The 18,848-nt window shown below is 42.1% G+C and overlaps 2 protein-coding genes and 1 non-coding gene across 4 annotated transcripts in view; 2 read left to right on the top strand and 1 right to left on the bottom strand.

Annotated features, from left to right (window-relative positions):
* The window catches only part of cdc42bpb (CDC42 binding protein kinase beta (DMPK-like)), a 66,247-nt gene extending 59,485 nt beyond the window's left edge, over window positions 1-6,762 (top strand). Inside the window, 3 exon segments of the mRNA XM_034290069.1 lie at window positions 3,817-3,925; window positions 4,160-4,230; window positions 4,636-6,762. Of these exon segments, the coding sequence (XP_034145960.1) occupies window positions 3,817-3,925; window positions 4,160-4,230; window positions 4,636-4,764 (309 nt within the window). The 3' untranslated portion in view covers window positions 4,765-6,762.
* Window positions 6,763-7,076: 314 nt separating this feature from the next.
* On the bottom strand, window positions 7,077-7,148 carry trnat-ugu. Its single transcript has one exon. It is a non-coding gene; the product is annotated as a tRNA-Thr (tRNA).
* A 1,844-nt stretch (window positions 7,149-8,992) lies between these two features.
* On the top strand, window positions 8,993-18,512 carry LOC105020476 (cholesterol 24-hydroxylase). 2 transcript variants are annotated; one of them, XM_010887574.5, is made up of 15 exons: window positions 8,993-9,205; window positions 12,038-12,115; window positions 12,217-12,298; window positions 12,483-12,556; window positions 13,245-13,331; window positions 13,436-13,574; window positions 13,822-13,935; window positions 14,158-14,320; window positions 14,556-14,621; window positions 14,740-14,812; window positions 14,913-14,997; window positions 15,371-15,481; window positions 16,361-16,449; window positions 16,627-16,693; window positions 16,865-18,512. In XM_010887574.5, exons 1-15 carry the CDS (start codon window positions 9,057-9,059, stop codon window positions 17,018-17,020), a joined length of 1,533 nt encoding a protein of 510 aa, XP_010885876.1. In that variant the 5' UTR covers window positions 8,993-9,056; the 3' UTR covers window positions 17,021-18,512. The 2 variants fall into 2 exon arrangements, with proteins under 2 accessions (XP_010885876.1, XP_019898312.2); XM_020042753.2 differs by lacking the exons at window positions 16,361-16,449; window positions 16,627-16,693; window positions 16,865-18,512 and adding an exon at window positions 16,122-16,354.
* The last annotated feature ends 336 nt before the right edge of the window (window positions 18,513-18,848 follow it).

Here is an 18,848-nt window from a genome sequence, read left to right as displayed (position 1 = left end):
TTTGCGCGTCGTTTGTGGCATGCCGTCGCTGGCCGGACTCATGCCGTCGCTGGCCGGGTTAAGGGGGCATGTCTTTCGGCGAGTCGCTCTGTCAAGCTGTGGCGGTAATGATAAATTGGGCTTCACAAAATGCAATGGGGGGGGTGGGGTGGAGTTTAATCACCAGTCGTGCAGGTTTCGGTGAATCACCAATGTTAGCCATGCCTATTTTTCCAGACTCCCACTTTAAAATGATGGCATTGCCCATGCCGACACGCAGACAAGACTTGTTTCCATCTCTCTCTCGGACTAACCTCATTTCACAGGAAGTGGAGGCCCGATCTTAGGTGACCTAACAGGTCCAGCCAAGAGCGGCTGTCTGCGGCAGACTCCTACTGACGTTTGCTTGATTATTTCTGAAACTAAGATGAGACAAACTTCACTAAACAGGAGCCCTTAACAGCTGTATATTTTAACAGTTAGAGTCCAGTGGTGCTGCCTCCTTTTCTGAATCCAGCACCTCCCACTTTCATCCTAACACAGAATAGTACTCCCCCTCAGCCTTTCAGATGTCACTTTTTTCTTTATCTTCACATTGGCGCCTCCTTCTCTTCTGTGAATGACCGTGTGGTCCCCACTCACACCCTTTCAATCCTCCTCCTCTCTCCCCCCACCTCCATGTCCTGTTCGTGTCCTTTGTCGTCGTCCCCTCCCACCCCCCCCTCCCCCCCCCCCCGGCCCGGCAGCAGAGCGAGAGCGCCGCCACCACCCCCTCCCCCTCATCCTCCCGCCACCACACCCTGATCTCCCCGCCGAGCAACTTTGAGCACGTCTATCACATGAGTCCTGTGTCGGCCGGCCTCTACCTGCAGAAAGAGCCGGCCTCCTCCTCTTCCTCCACCTCCTCGCTGCAACTCTGCAGCCTGCCCCAGCTCTCCTCTTCTTCCTCCTCTCCCTCCACCTCCTCCCTGGGAAGGGTAGGCCTGACCTGATGCACCCCATGTTTCCAGCTGCCCCCCCCCCTGCACCGGCTTTTCTTTTAAGCCATCCCAAATCGACACCTGTTGCTCTTTCCAACCTTTCTCCTCTGACTGGGGTGCTGGTAGTTTACTTTGAGCACTGGTGCTCTGGACAATGGCTAACTTTATTCCCTCTCTCACTCTCTCTCTCTCTCTCATGGTTAATAAATTAGTGAGATTGCTTTTAACTGGACAGAGTTACCTGGTGTACCTGTTCTGAATCAGTCTGGTGAGGGGAAAAGGTTAAGAAAGTTAAACACCTGCATTTCTGTGCTCAGGTTCTGTATGACAGAATGGGCCGCATGCACTTGTGTAAATGAGAGTTTTGTTTAAACAATATGGGCAAGTCATTCCCACCGAACGTTACTCTCTGATCTCCTCAAGTGAACAAGGTGTGTAGGTATTACGGGTCGACTTGGGATCGGTCATATTTCCAGCCTTACCCCGCCCCCTCTCTCTCCCTTTGGTACTGGTCCTCTTCCAGCCCATTCGCTTCCTCGCTGCTCTTTTCTCCATTTGCTCAGTGCACTGTGTTGTTTTTCTTTTTCCCAGAAGCTGAGGTTGTTTTCTTTTTGGTTTTGGCTGCAGTGTTGTTGTGGTTCGTGTGATCTCTGCATACTAGTCACTTTAAAACACGGCGACATATACCAGTCATGTTCAGGCGACATATACCAGTCATGTTCAGGCGACATATACCAGTCATGTTCAGGCGACATATACCAGTCATGTTCAGGCGACATATACCAGTCATGTTCAGGCGACATATACCAGTCATGTTCAGGCGACATATACCAGTCATGTTCAGGCGACATATACCAGTCATGTTCAGGCGACATATACCAGTCATGTTCAAACAACGACGTTTACCGGTCATGTTCAAACTACGACAGCATTTACCGGTCATGTTCAAACTACGACAGCATTTACCGGTCATGTTAAAACACAACAACATTATGACCACCTGCCTAATATTGTGTAGGTCCCCCTTTTGCTGCCAAAACAGCCCTGACCCATCGAGGCATGTTGTGTTTTAACATGACCAGTATAGATCGATCAGCCATAACATCATGACCACTGACAGGTGAGGTGAATAACACTGATAATCTCGTTAGTGAACATTGTCCTCAATGATGTGTTAGAAGCTGGAAAAATGGGCAAGTGTTTGGATCTGAGCGACTTTGACAAGGGCCAAATTGTGATGGCTAGACGACTGGGTCAGATCATCTCCAAAACAGCAGCCCTTGTGGGGTGTTCCCGGTCTGCAGTGGTCAGTACCTATCAAAAGTGGTACAAGGCAGGAAAAGCGGTGAACCGGTGACAGGGTCATGGGTGTCCAAGGCTCATTGATGCACATGGGGAGAGAAGGCAGGCCCATGTGGTCCGATCAAACAGACGAGCTAATGTAGCTCAAATTGCTGAACAGGTTCATGCTGGTACTGATAGAAAGATGTCCCAACACACAGTGCATCACAGTTTGTTGTGTATGGGGCTGCGTAGCCGCAGACCAGTCAGGGTGCCCATGCTGACCCTTGTCCACTGCCGAAAGCACCTATAATGGGCACATCAGCATCATAACTGGTCCACGGAGCAATGGGAGAAGGTGGCCTGGTCTGATGAATCACATTTTCTTTTAAATCACGTGGATGGCCATGTGCGTGTGCATCGCTTACCTGGAGAACACATGGCACCAGGATGCATCATGGGAAGAAGGCAACCCGGCGGAAGCAGTGTGATGCATTTGGCAATGTTCTGCGGAAAAACTTGGGTCATTAAATGTGGATGTTACTTTGACATGTACCACTTACCTGAGCATTGTTGCAGACCATGTGCACCCTTTCATGGCAACGGTATTCCCTGATGGCATAGGCCTCTTTCAGCAGGATAATGCATCCTTCCACAAAGCAGAAATGGTTCAGAAATGGTTTGAAGAACACAACGAGTTCAAGGTGTTGACTTGGCCTCCAAATTCCCCAGATCTCAATCTAATCAAGCATCTGTGGGATGTGCTGGACAAACCGGTCTGATCTGTGGAGGCCCCACCTGGCAACTTACAGGACTTGAAGGATCTGCTAGTGTCTTGGTGCCAGATACCACAGTACCCATTCAGAGGTCTAGTGGAGTCCACGCCTCGACAGGTCAGGGCTGTTTTGGTGGCAAAAAGGGGACCTACACAATATTAGGTGTTCATAATATTATGGCTGATGGGTGTATACTGGTCATGTTGAAACACAACAAGATATACTGGTCATGTTGAAATGTAATTTATAAATTACCTCAGGGTTCAGTGGAGTGATTTATAAAAAAAATTATGACTGACAGCCAATCGGAAAGCCACTAGGAAGATTAATTCCATAAGTTTCCAGAAGACATGTTTTTGTGTGGCTATTTTCTCCATTTGAAATTTTCTTTAACTTACCTGAGTTTGTCTTTTTTCCATTTCAGTTATTGTCCTGTATGTCTGGAGTTTATCACTGCGTTTGTGCTTGTGTGAATGTGTGTACTATATTTACATTGTATTCCACAGCAACTTACATGGATGTAGGTTTTAAGTTGTGTGTCTGGGTTGCGTTCATTAGGCATCTAACACATTTTAAACTCAATAAAACCGCAATTTCAGATTCGGCGCTTGTCCAGTAACAGGCACTCATTTCCATTGCCTATTGCAAAACTTTTTCAAACATTTTCCATTGTGTGTCCTAATGAACATAACCGTCTTCACGTATAAGTTCCATCTGTACACCTGGGTGTGTATCACTGTCTTAATGGGTGTGTGTTTGTTTGTGTGTTTGTGTGTCCTGGCACCTGCTTTGCGGTACAGAGTGTGATGCATTCTTCTCAGGATGACCCGACGAAAGACAAGCCACGCCCACTCTCCAGTATCTCCCGGCAACAGAGGAGCAAGACCCACATCACCCGCACAGCATCTGGTATGAGGACCACACAATCACACACCATCACACAACACACAGTCATGAACACTATAGTTCCATTTTCTTTTTCTGTCATTGATTGTGTGTGTGTGTGTGTGTGTGTGTGTGTGTGTGTGTGTGTGTGTGTGTGTGTGTGTGTGTGTGTGTGTGTGTGTGTGTGTGTGTGTGTGTGTGTGTGTGTGTGTGTGTGTGTGTGTGTGTGTGTGTGTGTGTGTGTGTGTGGTCATAAAGGAGGTGCAGACTTTGGGGGAGCAGGATCATCTCGAAATATCTCGGACCCAGACGGGGACTTTGAGAGAGAGGTAAAGACCGTTGTTCTCGCACTCCCTTACACACTGTAGACACATGCAACCAGTCAGTAACTCATACCAGTTCTATATGTTCTCTTACATTAAGAAAACATTCAACGGACTAAATTAATTAATTCAAGGGACTTAACATAATTCTCTAGTATTGTAAAGAGGCTATGTAGACCTTTGCATTTGGGAATTTCTTTGGCCAAGTAATCCCCTAAATTGACCGAAATATTTAATATATGAAGCATATATTGTCTGCCTAACACGTAAGGTTTTTTGTGGCTTCATTTAAAAAATGTTGATCATTATTTTCTTTCATACAAAATGTCAAGCCAAAGACTGAACAATTACCAACTTATCAGATGCTTCAGTAAGATAACCTCTCTGTTTCTCTTTCTCACCCCCCCCCAGCCGGACTCTGACTCCACCAAACACTCTACCCCATCCAACAGCTCCAACCCCAGTAGCCCGCCCAGCCCAAACTCACCCCATCGCAGCCAGCTGACACTGGACGGCCTAGAGAACGCCCTGGACGGCTGAAGAGCCCCATCACTCACACACACACACACACACACATCCCTCCCTCCCTTACTCACAGAAACCTGACGTGTGCTTAATCACCCAACATACCTACATTTGACGTAGAACTTGTGTATCGCTGCAAGGTGCCAAGATCAGACTGTGTCCCCCACATTCCCACCCAGGTTCTCGTCTTGCCCCCCCCCCCCCTCTTCTTCCTCCTCTTTCCCCACACTTTGTCCCGGGACGGTTCACCAGGTACATAATGGCACTGCTGCTCCCTAGCACCCAACCCCCATCACCCCCTTCTGTTACCCAGAGTCCCTAGCTCCACCTTACTTCCTGATTGAACTCTGGTGGTGATGTCAAAGGTCTCCGCCCCGTCAGCCTCGCTCGCTCTCTTCCTGCTGGCTCCGGCGTCTTGCAGGCCTGTCGTGAGCTTGGCTCTGTCATGTGAGAAAAATATATATGAAAGAGAACAGGGGGGGAGGGAGACAGTGACGGGACCTGACTAAGCATTTACGGAAGCCGGAGGTGGCATTGGACGGACTGCCCCTGCGTGTGAAGAGCGTACCCCCTCTGAGGGCAAAGGGACCCCTTCTGAGGGTCATCTGGTATTTTTAGCGAACAGGGTAACAAGAAATCAGTGTTGGAACAGCGCAGTAGATTGTCCTCGTTTAGTTTCTCTTCATTTAAGGCCATTCGTTCTTAAGAGATATAAGGGGTTAATGTTGCTTAGTTTAAGTTATCAACACACTGTGCTGCGATGGGATGGATTTGTGTGTTTTTTATTAGCAGGATTACTGATCATGATGGAACTCTCATAAAAAAAAAAAGAAAAACATTAATCAAATTTATATGTATGTGTTTGGACAAAAAAACGGATATAACTGGGAAGTTTAGCCCTATTTGTTTTTTTTTTTTAAAGTGTATAGTATTTGGGATTGAGGTGTGGCTCTCCACCCTACCCCCATCCTCGCACGAGGAAACACGTGCAGATTATTTCCCGGGCCGCGTTGTCTGTGGCGTGGTGAACCCTTATTGAGCTGCTCTGGAACCCTGGGTCTCTGTTGATGGCAGTGGCTACGAGTTCCACAGCATTTCCCGCCAGCCTTTGTAATAATACGCATTGTTTTTAACTTAGATCTTTTGCCAGAAAATGTATTGTTGGTGAAACCAATGCGCCATAGAAACAAGAAAAGGAAAAAAAAAGAAAAAAAAAAGGATTCATGAGACAAGACTTTCTCGATATGCTGTTTTAATGTTTTAAGTTGAAACGTGGTGGGAATCCAACCCCAGCTATAAGTATCACATGACTCACAGGATTATTGATACGAGTCCTTCACCAGATGCTGCTGCTTTACTACGCTAAATAAAAGTATAAAGAATCGATGCGTGCGTGTGTGTGTGTCCGCGTGCGTGCAAAGACCTGCTCACCATAGAGAACCCCTGTGGAAAAAGTCCTCACGTTTTGTAACCGTTCAATCGTGAAAAGCGTGAGTTAGCGTTAGCAGTGGTGTACAGTAATGTTGCCGTACTGCCAGAAGGGGGCGTGTCAAATAGTTTCTTTTTCTTCCTTGAGGGACGTTTCATTGTACAGAAGCGTAAAATTACAGTACAGGCATTTGCGGCATATCCAGAATAATCGCTCTAGTGTGCCTTCAGTGCCATGTTTTTGTTTTACAGCACCACGTTCAGAGCAATTGCTGAAGTGATTTTAACTCTGCAGGCTATCGATGAGAGGGGTTTTCAGAAACACTGTATTAAACTTGCACATGTTTTAGTCCAAGGAAAATCCTCTATGATTTTGTCCGTGATCTTGTTTGTTTTATTCATTCCCCTTACTCTCCTATTCCCAGACATCTATTCAGCTCTCTGAAGATGGGGCTTTTTTCTCTCCACAGAACTCTACTGCTTTTTTTTTTTTCAAAAAAAATCACCAGTTGAAATCTTTGTAATTATTGAATTGTTAGCCAGAACCATTTGAACAGACAATAAAAGAGTATCTGTTGTGCTACACTTGTTTTCTTGTCTTTTTTTATCAGTATACAAGTGTCTTCACCCCTTGATTTCCCCCACTGACTTTTGCCAATCAGTGCCACAGTTTCATGCCATGTGATATGAATGCAAAGCAGAACGTAGGTGTCACACTTTTCTTAGGTGATAAAATGTATATACAAACCAAAATTCCAGGTGGTGTTCCTGCAGCCTACAGTTACACAGTGGAGTTCAAATTACTGTAATTTGCATCCAGGAAGTGGGTCGTTTTTTGACTAGGGTTTCTGTAACAGTCGTTCTATCCACTCCATTAGTCAGAAAATGCTAGATGATTAAGGCTCCAGCGAGGATCGAACTCGCGACCCCTGGTTTACAAGACCAGTGCTCTGCCACTGAGCTATAGAGCCATACGCTTCAGCAATCATATATATACAAGAATTCATATGAAACTACTATAAAGTTAGAACTATCATAAAGGCAAAGACAATCTGAAATGGGACGTTGAATTCATCAATGATTTACAATGCGTACTTCATTTGCTTGGTACGTTTGCGGATAGCTAGAATGGTGTGCCGTGACGTACGGTGCTGTGCTGAACCAGCACAAATGGTGTGCCTGCATTCTGCCAAAACAAAGAGTTTTACTCAAAACGTACTGCAATTAAAACATTTTGTTTCATAGTTGAAGTTTGGAGTCCTAGTAGCCTATTTCAGGCATTTCTTTAAACCACATTGGGACCGTCCTGGTCCGGCTCCATCCCCTAAGTGATGGGAAAATGTATTCATTTAAAAGCTCAGAACCAAGTTACCTAATCAGCAAATGTTGACTTGTTTGTTCAGTAAAACAAGTATGGTTTATTGACGTTAAGTAAATGTTCGCAACGTAGCAAGTGTCCACATCGCACCATTGTGTCCACATCCCTTTGTAGGACTGCAACTGAATTGCTTTTCATGGTTAACGCGAATTAGGTCTCGATAATATGGCACGTTTTAATTTGATTGCAGGTTGCATTGTTTATGTTTTGAAGTGCCTACTTGGTTTGATATTATTCCCATTTATGTTTGGTCTGTGCATAAAATATACTAATTTAAAATATGATCACATACCAGGACCACCAAGAGATAGGCGATTTATTATTAATCTTAACATTTATTTTAAATACTATAGATACAATAAGTGATTTTCAACAGATGACAAAGCATTTCGATGTATTGATAAGAAACTAGGTGAAAGTTAGCCTTAATATCCGCTAGGGGTCGCTGTTTTATCTGTTTTAGTCGTTTTTACTGAGCCTACACATGAAAGTCTCGTTACATATTGTTCTTACCTAGTTTTAATTGTTTTTCAGGGTTAACTCGAGTTAAGTCTTGGACAATAAGGCACTTTTTAATTTTATTTCAGGTTGCATTGTATATGTTCTTATGTGCCAACTTGGTTTGATTTTATTCACATTTCTTTGTTATTGTCTGTCCATAAAATATATTAATTTAAAATATGTCCACATACCGGGACCACTAAGGGATTGGTGATGTATTATATTATTAATCTGAACATTCGTTTTAAATAATGTAGCTAATTTTCAACAGATGACAACGCATATCAATGTATTGATAAGAAACTAGGTGAAAGTTAGCCTTAATATCCGCTAGGAGTCGCCGTTTCAATTGTTTGTACTGAGCCAAAGTCTGTGAAAGTCCCGTTTTGTTCTTCCACAGTTTTATAATCGGTCTGTTAGACGCCTTATATATAGTCTAAAGCAACTTTTACATATAAATGTTTGTCACCAACCTTTTTCATAAACACGTAAAAGTGGGTTGGGTTGGTTGAAAAATTCGTCGCTGTCCCTAAAGGACTCCTTGGGCGGTCCAGCGGTCTCAAACCGTTCCGGAAGCGTGGGTTCGACAGGTTACAGCACAAATACTATTTATTCTGAGCACGATTGTGATTGCTGGTGACCTGCCCGATAGATAGTGAGGACACTAAACATTGTCAGATAACTTTGTGACAAGTCTGTTGGAGTAGCGGCATTTTTAATGGGTGATCAAGGTTTATTCAGCCTATTTGTCAAATGCCCCAAACGACATTGTGCAGGATCACGCTATGACATTCTTAAGTCATGGTACCAGTCAACTACATAGTGAGGAATAAGCCAATCATATAAGCAGAGTGTATCTTTAAAAAAACCTGAGCGGTTAGTCAAACCCCCTCTGACCCCACGTGCCTTTGGTAAAATACCATTTTAGGAATCTAACTACAGGGTTCTGGTGAACACAACTAAAGCTGTTTTGCAGGGTCGTCACGAGAGTGTCGACAATATGTCACTTTTTAGTTTGATTGCATGTTGCTTTGGCTATGTTTTTCTGTGCTTGCTTGTTTTTCTTTTAATTGCATTTCTTTGTTATTGTCTGTACATCAAATATATTCATCTGAAATATGATCACATACCGGGACCACCAAGGGACAGGTGAGTCAAAAGCGATCCACTAGTGTACTTTAGTCTATGGGCAAAACACTAAGGTATACGGTTGGATACTCAATAGTAGCCATACTCTAAAAAGATACGTTTCCTAGATAATCTTTAGGGGTTCTTCGAACTAAAATTCCGTAACGTTCTCTGAAGTAACTAAACACACAAAAAATCGAAATGGATACTGGAATTAATTAAACCTGAAAACAAATAGTTCGGATTTATTACTTAACAATGAGACTATTCAGAGGTTTATAGAGCTCAATAAAGTATTTTATATACAAATGTTATATATAAAATAATAAATATATATATTACAAACAACATATCTGTCCGTTACCATCTGTAGATGAATTTCAAGTGCACATTTGTTTAAAAGAAATAGACAAAACAAGACAGCGCAGTGTGATTTATGCATCTGCGCAGGAGGGGCAAAGTAACAGGTTCAAAGTAACAGCCGACAGAAAGTGCTCATTATCTCTCTTTGAAATGATTATCCCTTTTAATGGTAGATAGTACATTTGTGGAAAGTTGGCCTATCAGCAATAAATCAATGTTTGGTTTTGTTTATTAAATAAGACTATAGGTTTAGAATTTATTAGAATGAACCACACAATAATACTCTCCATAAAAGTATATTGTGACAAGCTAATCAGTTTATTAAGGTGTAATTAATAGTAACAGGTTGCGTTATACTGTCCATGTAACGTGGCTAAGAGCGGTTTGTTATGCCCATGGTATATAGGTTGCTTTGGGAAACTGGATCTTTTGTTTAAAAGATTAACTGAAGACTAAAGATTCTGAAAAGGTTGGTACTTCTAAGGGCCCGCTCCAGACATTTCTTTTTGGCAGACATGACATCCAGATGATTCAACTGGGGTAGTACAATAATGCATGTCCGGAAACTGCAATTTTCAGTATCTCACAAAAGTGTGAACACCCCTGACATTTTTGTAAATATTTGGTTATACCTTTTCATGTGACAACACTGAAGAAATGACACTTTGCTACAATGTAAAGTAGTGAGTGTACAGCTTGTATAATAGTATACATTTGCGGTCCCCTCAAAATAACTCAACACACAGCCATTAATGTCTAAACCGCTGGCAACAAAAGTGAGTACACCCCTAAGTGAAAATGTCCAAATTGGGCCCAATTAGCCATTGTCCCTTCCCTGTGTCATGTGACTCGTTAGTGTTACAAGGTCTCAGGTGTGAATTGGGAGCAGGTGTGTTCAATTTGGTGTCATCACTCTCACACTCCCTCATACTGGTCACTGGAAGTTTAACATGGCACCTCATGGCAAAGAACTCTCTGAGGAACTGAAAAAAAGAATTGTTGCTCTACATTAAGATGGCCTAGGCTATAAGAAGATTGCCAAGACCCTGAAACTGAGCTGCAGCATGGTGGCCAAGACCATACAGCGGTTTAACAGGACAGGTTCCACTCAGAACAAGCTTCGCCATGGTCGACCAAATAAGTTGAGTGCACGTGCTCAGTGTCATATCCAGAGGTTGTCTTTGGAAAATAGACATATGAGTGCTGCCAGCATTGCTGCAGATGTTGAAGGGGTGGGGGGTCAGCCTGTCAGTGCTCAGACCATACACTGCACACTGCATCAAATTGGTCTGCATGGCTGTTGTCCCAGAAGGAAGCCTCTTCTAAAGATGATGCACAAGAAAGCCTGCAAATAGTTTGCTGAAGACAAGCAGTCTAAGGACATGGATTACTGGAACCATGTCCTGTTGTCTGATGAGACCAATATAAACTTATTTGGTTCAGATGGTGTCAAGTGTGTGTGGCGGCAACCAGGTGAGGAGTACAAAGACAAGTGTGTCTTGCCTACAGTCAAGCATGGTGGTGGGAGTGTCATGGTCTGGGGCTGCATGAGTGCTGCCGGCACTGGGGAGCTACAGTTTATTGAGGGAACCATGAATGGAAACATTTACTGTGACATACTGAAGCATGATCCCCTCCCTTCGGAGACTGGGCCGCAAGGCAGTATTCCAACATGATAACAACCCCAAACACACCTCTAAGATGACCACTGCTTTGCTGAAGAAGCTGAGGGTAAAGGTGATGGACTGGCCAAGAATGTCTCCAGACCTAAACCCTTTTGAGCATCCGTGGGGCATCCTCAAACGGAAGGTGGAGGAGCGCAAGGTCACCAGTTCCGTGATGTCATCATGTAGGAGTGGAAGAGGACTCCATTGGCAACCTGTGAAGCTCTGGTGAACTCCATGCCCAAGAGAGTTAAGGCAGTGGTGGCCACACAAAATATTGACACTTTGGGCCTAATTTGGACATTTTCACTTAGGGGTGTACTCACATTTGTTGCCAGCAGTTTACACATTAATGGCTGTGGGTTGTGTTATTTTGAGGGGACCGCAAATTTACACTGTTATACAGGCTGTACACTCACTACTTTACATTGTAGCGAATTGTCATTTCTTCAGTGTTGTCACATGAAAAGATATAATCAAATATTTACAAAAATGTGAGGGGTGCACTCATTTCTGTGAGATAGTGCATGTAGAAGTGTTGTTTTACATCAAATTAGATGATATTTGGACTAAAATCCAGGCCAGAAAAGGTGGACCTAAGTATAAAAAAAGCTTGTAGCGTGTTTACTGTGGAAATGTTATAATAAATGTACAAAGGGATTTCCTGCACTCTCTAGTGTTTCTTTCCATTAACACCAACTGAGGGAGCTGTTTAGACATGATCTCTCCTTGAGCATCGTAGACATGTGAAGCCATCATACGTTGTTGCCACGAATTTCCCTCTCAAATTTTGTAAAAGCATAACCAGTCCCATGTTCTCCCCCAGTTTTTTCCTCGGACAGTCTCCAACAATTGTAAGGGAGATGAGCAACGGTCGACTTGTCCATGACAAGTTCCTGGAATGGTGAGCTGAGCACAAGGCTATTTAGCAGCAGGGGTGGTGGCTAAGACCCGACACACACACACTGAACCTGATTCTATTGTTTTATTTTCGATTTTTGACAGGTCTGAAACATATGGACCGGTGTACCGTCTCAACGGACTTCATTTTGTGATGCTGTGTGTCACCTGTCCCGATACCACCAAGGTAAACCTTCAGTAAAAGTGTCATGACAATCTCTCATGGTCAGACTAGTTATACAATGACCAAAACAAGATACAAAACGAAGTTACATTTTGAACATATTGTTTTCTGAACACAAAGTGCTATAAAATTACTCAAACCATTTGAAACCATTGAACCAAACGGATCGTTCGCCTGGCCTGCACAGGAGGTACTGATGTCGCCCAAGTACACAAAAGACAAAATGGTCTACAAGCGTCTCTTCAGCCTGTTTGGACAGAGGTGAGTCCCCAATATGTTATTTTTTCCTTTTGCAATTCACCCTTAAGTTTTACCGTGAATATTCATTGAACTTCTCTATCAGTATCATGTCTATGTCTATGGCTATGTCATGGCTATTGGTTAGATCATACCTTCAAATCTCGTCATGCTGGAGGTCCTCAAAAATGTTGTATTAAAAAAAACAGAACACCCAATGGGAACAACAGACCACCAACCACCCTGAGACAAGGCCGGATGTAGCGCAGTGTTCTCTTTAATGTCTAGGGGTGCAAAGGCAGACAGAAAGATCTCATCAGTGGCTTAACCCACTCACCTCTAGTATGGTGAAAAGCCTTATGTGACACAATGCACCACTTGAGGACATGGACTCCATGGGGCAACACATGTCCTACAGTTACTCCAGCAGCTTAGGTATTGGTACATCAAAGATCGGTTCCCTACTGACTTGAAATAACTGTCAGTGCGACTGCCTTTTCCTCCGCTGTCCAGCTGCCCTCTCTGGGGCTTGAACCATCAGAGCTCCTGGATATCCTGATCGGTGTCGTCTTAAGCTAACTGTGGAGTGAGAATCCCTTCTAATATGCTGGTTGTCAGAAGTGTAGTCAACACTACACGGAAATGAAACAGGACAACCTGGTCACGAGTAGGTTGATTCAGAGTCAGGGCCTTTTTTCTGTCTTCGCCGTAGGTTTCTGGGAAATGGCCTGATCACTGCACATGATCATGACCTGTGGTACAAGCAGCGGAGGATCATGGACCCTGCCTTCAGTAGTCTGTAAGTCACCCTGTTCACATGGCATTAAAATCAGTTGATCATCAGTCAGTCAACACATCCACCCGTCTGTTGGTCAACCAGTCTATCCATCGTTGCTGTGTCAGATACCTGCAGAGTCTGATTGGTACGTTCAATGAGAGGGCAGACATGCTGATGGATAAACTGGGGGAAATGTCTGACACCAACACAGCTACTAGCATGCATCACCTGTTCAACTGTGTGACCCTGGATGTCATCACCAAGGTACATTATGAACCGTTAACCTGTTTGTTATACAAGGGTATTATTGTGTAATTGTTTGTTGGTTAATAGGGCAGCAAAGCATTCTCCATTTTCTGAAAATTAGATTGGAAAAATTATTATATGACCGCAGACAGAAATTGACGTATTGGACAAACAGAAAAATCTAATATACAAGCTATAGCAAAATAAGATGTTTTGATTTATGTTGCAATAAGTCTGAAATCCTCTGTTTTTATTTTATTTGCAGGTGGCGTTCGGAGTGGATTTGGATCTGCTGAATGACAGTGACACTCCGTTCCCCAAAGCCATAGAAAAGTGTCTAAAAGGGATGATCCACTATGTCAGAGACACCACATTCCAGGTTGTGACAAAGTCGTTTTGTGTTGCTTCTCAGGATGATGGCTTAATCTGTTTATTATCCTACAGGTTCATAGGAAATACACATTAATGTTCACATTTAGTCACAAAGGGCAAGGTGAATACACCTTTGTGTCATGTTGACAATCCTTTGAATGAGGAAGTCTGTAAGCTGTGGAATAACTGCACCATAAAGCTTCATCTTGGTTGAATATCACATTTCCAGCTCAACCCAAAGAACTGGAAGTTCATCAGCGAGGTAAAGGATGCTGCTAAACTGCTGCGTACTACAGGCAGACAGTGGATCAACAAGAGGAAAATGGCCTTCCAAAACGGGGAAGACGTTCCAAAAGACATACTCACACAGATCCTCAAGACGGCTAGCAATGGTGTGTTTTAGTGTAGATCTTCTGCCTTGCTGCTCTGTCAGTTGCATTTAGATTTTTGTTTCAGGTTTTTGTTGGACCAGTCATGTTTCTGATCAACCATTTATGCAGAAATATTCAGTCTAGTTCTGTGGAGCTGTAGTGTTATTGTCTGAATGCTTTAAATGTGTGTTGTTGTCTGAATGCTTTAAACATGTGTTATTGTCTGAATGCTCTAATTGTGTATTTATAATTTCAGAGGAAAAGATGGGAAAGGATGATGAGGAGCTTATGCTGGACAACTTTGTGACATTTTTCGTTGCCGGTAGGTCTCCCTGAAATTTGTTTCTCTCCATATATAATTTCACTCAACACAAAACAAAGTTAGAAGCTTAAGGTCTTCAAAACAGTTTATGTAAATGTTTTGCTATTGGCACTGACAGGACAAGAGACAACAGCCAATCAGCTAGCTTTTGCTCTCATGGAACTTGGAAGGCTGCCAGAGATATTGGCAAAGTGGGTGTTGTCTTGATCATTTCTAAGTTTATTGTTGATAAATTGATGTGTTGTAGTGAAATGTTTTGATTTAATTTCTGAGTGTCATTGACCTCTACAGGGTGAAGCAGGAAGTAGATGATGTCATTGGAATGAAACAGGAAATCAGCTTTGCTGATCTGGGGAAGATGACATATCTGTCTCAGGTAGAGTACAGTACCAATGTTTGGACAGTGAGTTCATTTTGCTGCTTCCATCAGCAGTTACGTCATCAATGAAGACAGGTTAGTTCAGAGCTGTCTGTTTGCGTGACAGTTACCACTTTCACGTTTTTCCCCACAGATAATGGTGTACAGTTTCCTCTTGCCATCAATCTCATACATCATCTGTACAATACCTTTTTTCTAGGCTCTTTAAGTAGCGTAATCTGGCTATCCTGTTTTTATAGGTAACTAGTGGTGACCAAACACTTTTAAACCCAGGCCATTTCCTCAGGGAGCTAACACAAGTCTTCAACCCAAGTATCTACTCACATTGTTTGTCGGCCTGTTTGGTTCAATGTTCTGTTGACCCTGTCAGGTGTTGAAGGAGACCCTGAGGTTGTACCCCACCGCTCCTGGGACGTCGCGATACGTCAACAATGACATGACCATAAATGGCATCCACGTCCCTGCTGGATTCTCATGCGTAGTGAGTTATCTCAACAATACTTTCAAACGTGGTTTCAGTATTTGCTCATGTTTGCTTTTACTTTGTTTCTAATACACTTGGGGCATCCACGTGATTTACCTCAACTTTTCATATTTTTTTCCATTCTACTGTGCTGTAGTCAGTTTTATAAACTGTTTTCAAAATCTGTGTCATTTTGAGGGCAGACACATCATCAAGTTTGCGCATGATTCCATCATTGTGTCGCTGCCCAGAAATGATGAAACCGACTAGGGATACATCTAAATAACTGTATGAAGTCAGAGTTACAAAGAAGGCCCAGTCAGTACTTATTGACCCTGGTCACCCTTTGTTCAGAGAGTTCAGGTTGCTTCCATCAGGTCGCAGATAAAACCTGGACCAACAGATTTAAGATCTCTTCTGTCCCTGCTGCTATTGGCCTTCTGAATTACACAAAGTAATCCTAAGTTGTTTATCTTTGTGTGTGTGAACTGTTGTGTGGTGTTTGGGGTGTTAACTGAGTTAATTGTGTTGATAGATGAATGTACTGCTGGCTGTGCAACAAATTGCCCATCTGGGATAATAAAGATAGCTAACTAACTAGCAAAATCTTATGCTGTGGAACATCTGCAGCGTTTACTAATATCTTGTCTTGTCTCAGTTTAATTCATATGTCTGTGGACGGATGGACATGTTCTTTGAAGACTCGTTGACTTGAAGATGTGATACACAACTTCTGATTAAGTTTACACATTTGTACACAGTTTGGTTGTAGAAAATTTCCATAGCTCTCTGACATTATTCCTAAGCTTAATATTTCCACTAGTCTCTACTCAGTTATTTCATCGTACCTCCAACAATTTTGCTGTATAACCTCTACAACATCTTGTCTTTTCTCAGTTTAATTCATATGTCTGTGGACGGATGGACAAGTTCTTTGAAGACCCGTTGAAGTTTGACCCTGAGAGATTCCATCCAGACGCCGCCAAGTAAGTGAGACAATGTATTTTCTTGTGTTGTTCCTTATGTCATATTCATTGATTAAAAGGGAATTTTACCAATTTATACAGATGGTCTTAGTTTCATAGTTTTATGCTTACAGTGATTTCCTGCAACCATACTTCTTAGTACATGTTCTGCATGTTGTGTTTGTTTCTGTCCTGAAGGCCCTATTACTGCTACTACCCCTTTGCTCTGGGTCCACGTTCATGTCTGGGACAGAATTTTGCCCAGGTCAGCAGACAGTCTATATGAAATACATTGCAATGACTATAGTATTGGTTTTATTTTTCATTTCAGTAGTTTTACTCCAGGCCTACTCCTGCTCTACTGACTCATGACACATCATTCTTACAGTTGAGCACTCCAGATTTGTTGTCCTATAAAGAGATTTGTTGTTTACAGATGGAGGCGAAGTTAGTAATGGCCAAGCTGTTGCAGAGGTTTGACTTCAGCCTGCTGCCTGGCCAGTCCTTTGACATCCTGGACACTGGCACTCTGAGACCAAAGAGCGGAGTGATGTGTAACATCAGACATCGAGGACCGACATCCACTGGCTAATTGACACCTAGAAATGACTAACACAATTACTACTACTACCACTACTAACATAATACTAACAGTAATACTATTACTACTAATACTACAGTACTACTAAAGGATGGTAGATGATGGTGTAGTTAGCCCTGATTTTTAAACACATGAAGATTTATGTTACTATTACTATTGACTAATAATACTATTACCACCACTACTACTACCACTACTGCTACTATGACTAATTGCTACAACCACTATTACCAAAATTACTACTACTAATAATAACAATAGAGAATGATAGATAATTGAGGTGGATGTAGCTAACGCAGGCCTTTTAAACACAGATTACTGTTAGTATTCATATTGCAACTACTACTAATAATAATACTGCTACTACTACTACTGCTTTTACTAATAATAATAATACTGCTACTATTACTACTACCAATAATTATAATAATACTGCTGCTACTACTACTACTACTAATAATAAGAATTATGGTAATACTGGTAGATAATGGGTGTGGAAGTAACTAGCCCTTATGCAGAAAATGGCTTCTGAAGCACTTATGTATATTCAAATAATATGGATTTTAAACAATATTGCTTATTTTTGGTATCAGTGAGGAAATCATTTTTTTAATGTTTTTTTGTTGATGAAGAACAGACTAGATGTCTAGGAATATTTATTTTCCTTGTTGTTTAAAGATGCAGTCCAGCACTTATGTTTTATATCTACCAGTTTGGACTATAAGTGCATATTTCTAACAAGTTGAAATCTAACATGGTGGACATTTTGAGGCTACGTTTGCGTGAGCAATGTCAGAATTAGAATGATGCTGAAAACTTGACCAGGATTTGAACTTTAACTAACTTACATGGTGGAAAGTGATTTCAAGGACCCACATTATGTCAAATATAATAACATATAGTCAATGTTCATGTGAAAATAATTTTGATGAGTGTGATTTTACCTGGGACTACAAAATATTCAAGGATGATATTTTTATATTGTATTACTTAATGCTTTACATTTCACATAAGTAACACCTTGGGACATGGGAAAATCACCTAGAATCACTGAATAAACGTGTTAATAAAATTCCCAACATCAATATATATTTTAGTGTAGTTAAGAACACCTGCCCTAATAAATTACAAATGTTTAGATTTTCACTATTTTACACTAACATACAACCTATACTTTCACTATTTTACCATCTCATTGACCGAATTGCAAGTGAAAGAATGCTCTCTTGTATCATGGGTTACATTATAAAAACTGTAATGTAGATGTAGTGATTGTATGAGTTAGTGAACTGTTGTAACCAATGTAGATGTATTGATTGTATAAGTTAGTGAACTGTTATAAGCTGTTGTAACCAATGAAACAAAATATTAAACGTTTGTAGTATGTGCTGAAACTGAAGAAGCAATTAGGAGAATAGGAAACCCTGTTCAAGCGGTTTAGTATGTCTGCCTTTTGAGAAACAGGACACAGGTTAGAGACACACACACATAGTCTGACAGGCCAGACAGAAACCAGGAGGGGACAAGAAGAGGTTTGCGTTTATCCTTATAAGGAATAGAACTGGAACTGGACCAATAGCACACTTGTTTTGTGAATTTCACGACTTTATCTTTTGGGCGTAGTAGAAGTATAAAATGATCTGTTGAATGTTGATCCTTAGACATTGTGCGGCGACACGTGTCTCCAGAAGCTTCTGTAATAAATGGACATATGATACGGTAATTGACCTGACTCCTGGTGTTTTATTCTCCTTTCCAACAAACCAACTCGGGGAAGTGTTAGACTTCAACAGTAATAAAAAAGTCTGATCGATTGTGA

Source organism: Esox lucius, chromosome 23, assembly GCF_011004845.1.
Source record: "Esox lucius isolate fEsoLuc1 chromosome 23, fEsoLuc1.pri, whole genome shotgun sequence".
NCBI lineage: Eukaryota > Metazoa > Chordata > Actinopteri > Esociformes > Esocidae > Esox > Esox lucius.
The sequence above is the reverse complement of the archived record's forward strand: the minus strand, read 5'-3'. Positions and strand labels throughout refer to the sequence as shown.

Coding starts and splice junctions, on each gene's coding strand:
- LOC105020476 (XM_010887574.5), top strand. CDS start 9,057: ATGTCACTTTTTAGTTTGATTGCATGTTGCTTTGGCTATGTTTTTCTG. Junction 14,321..14,555: donor CCTCAAGACGGCTAGCAATG/GTGTGTTTTAGT, acceptor TTATAATTTCAG/AGGAAAAGATGGGAAAGGAT. Junction 14,998..15,370: donor AGATGACATATCTGTCTCAG/GTAGAGTACAGT, acceptor TGACCCTGTCAG/GTGTTGAAGGAGACCCTGAG.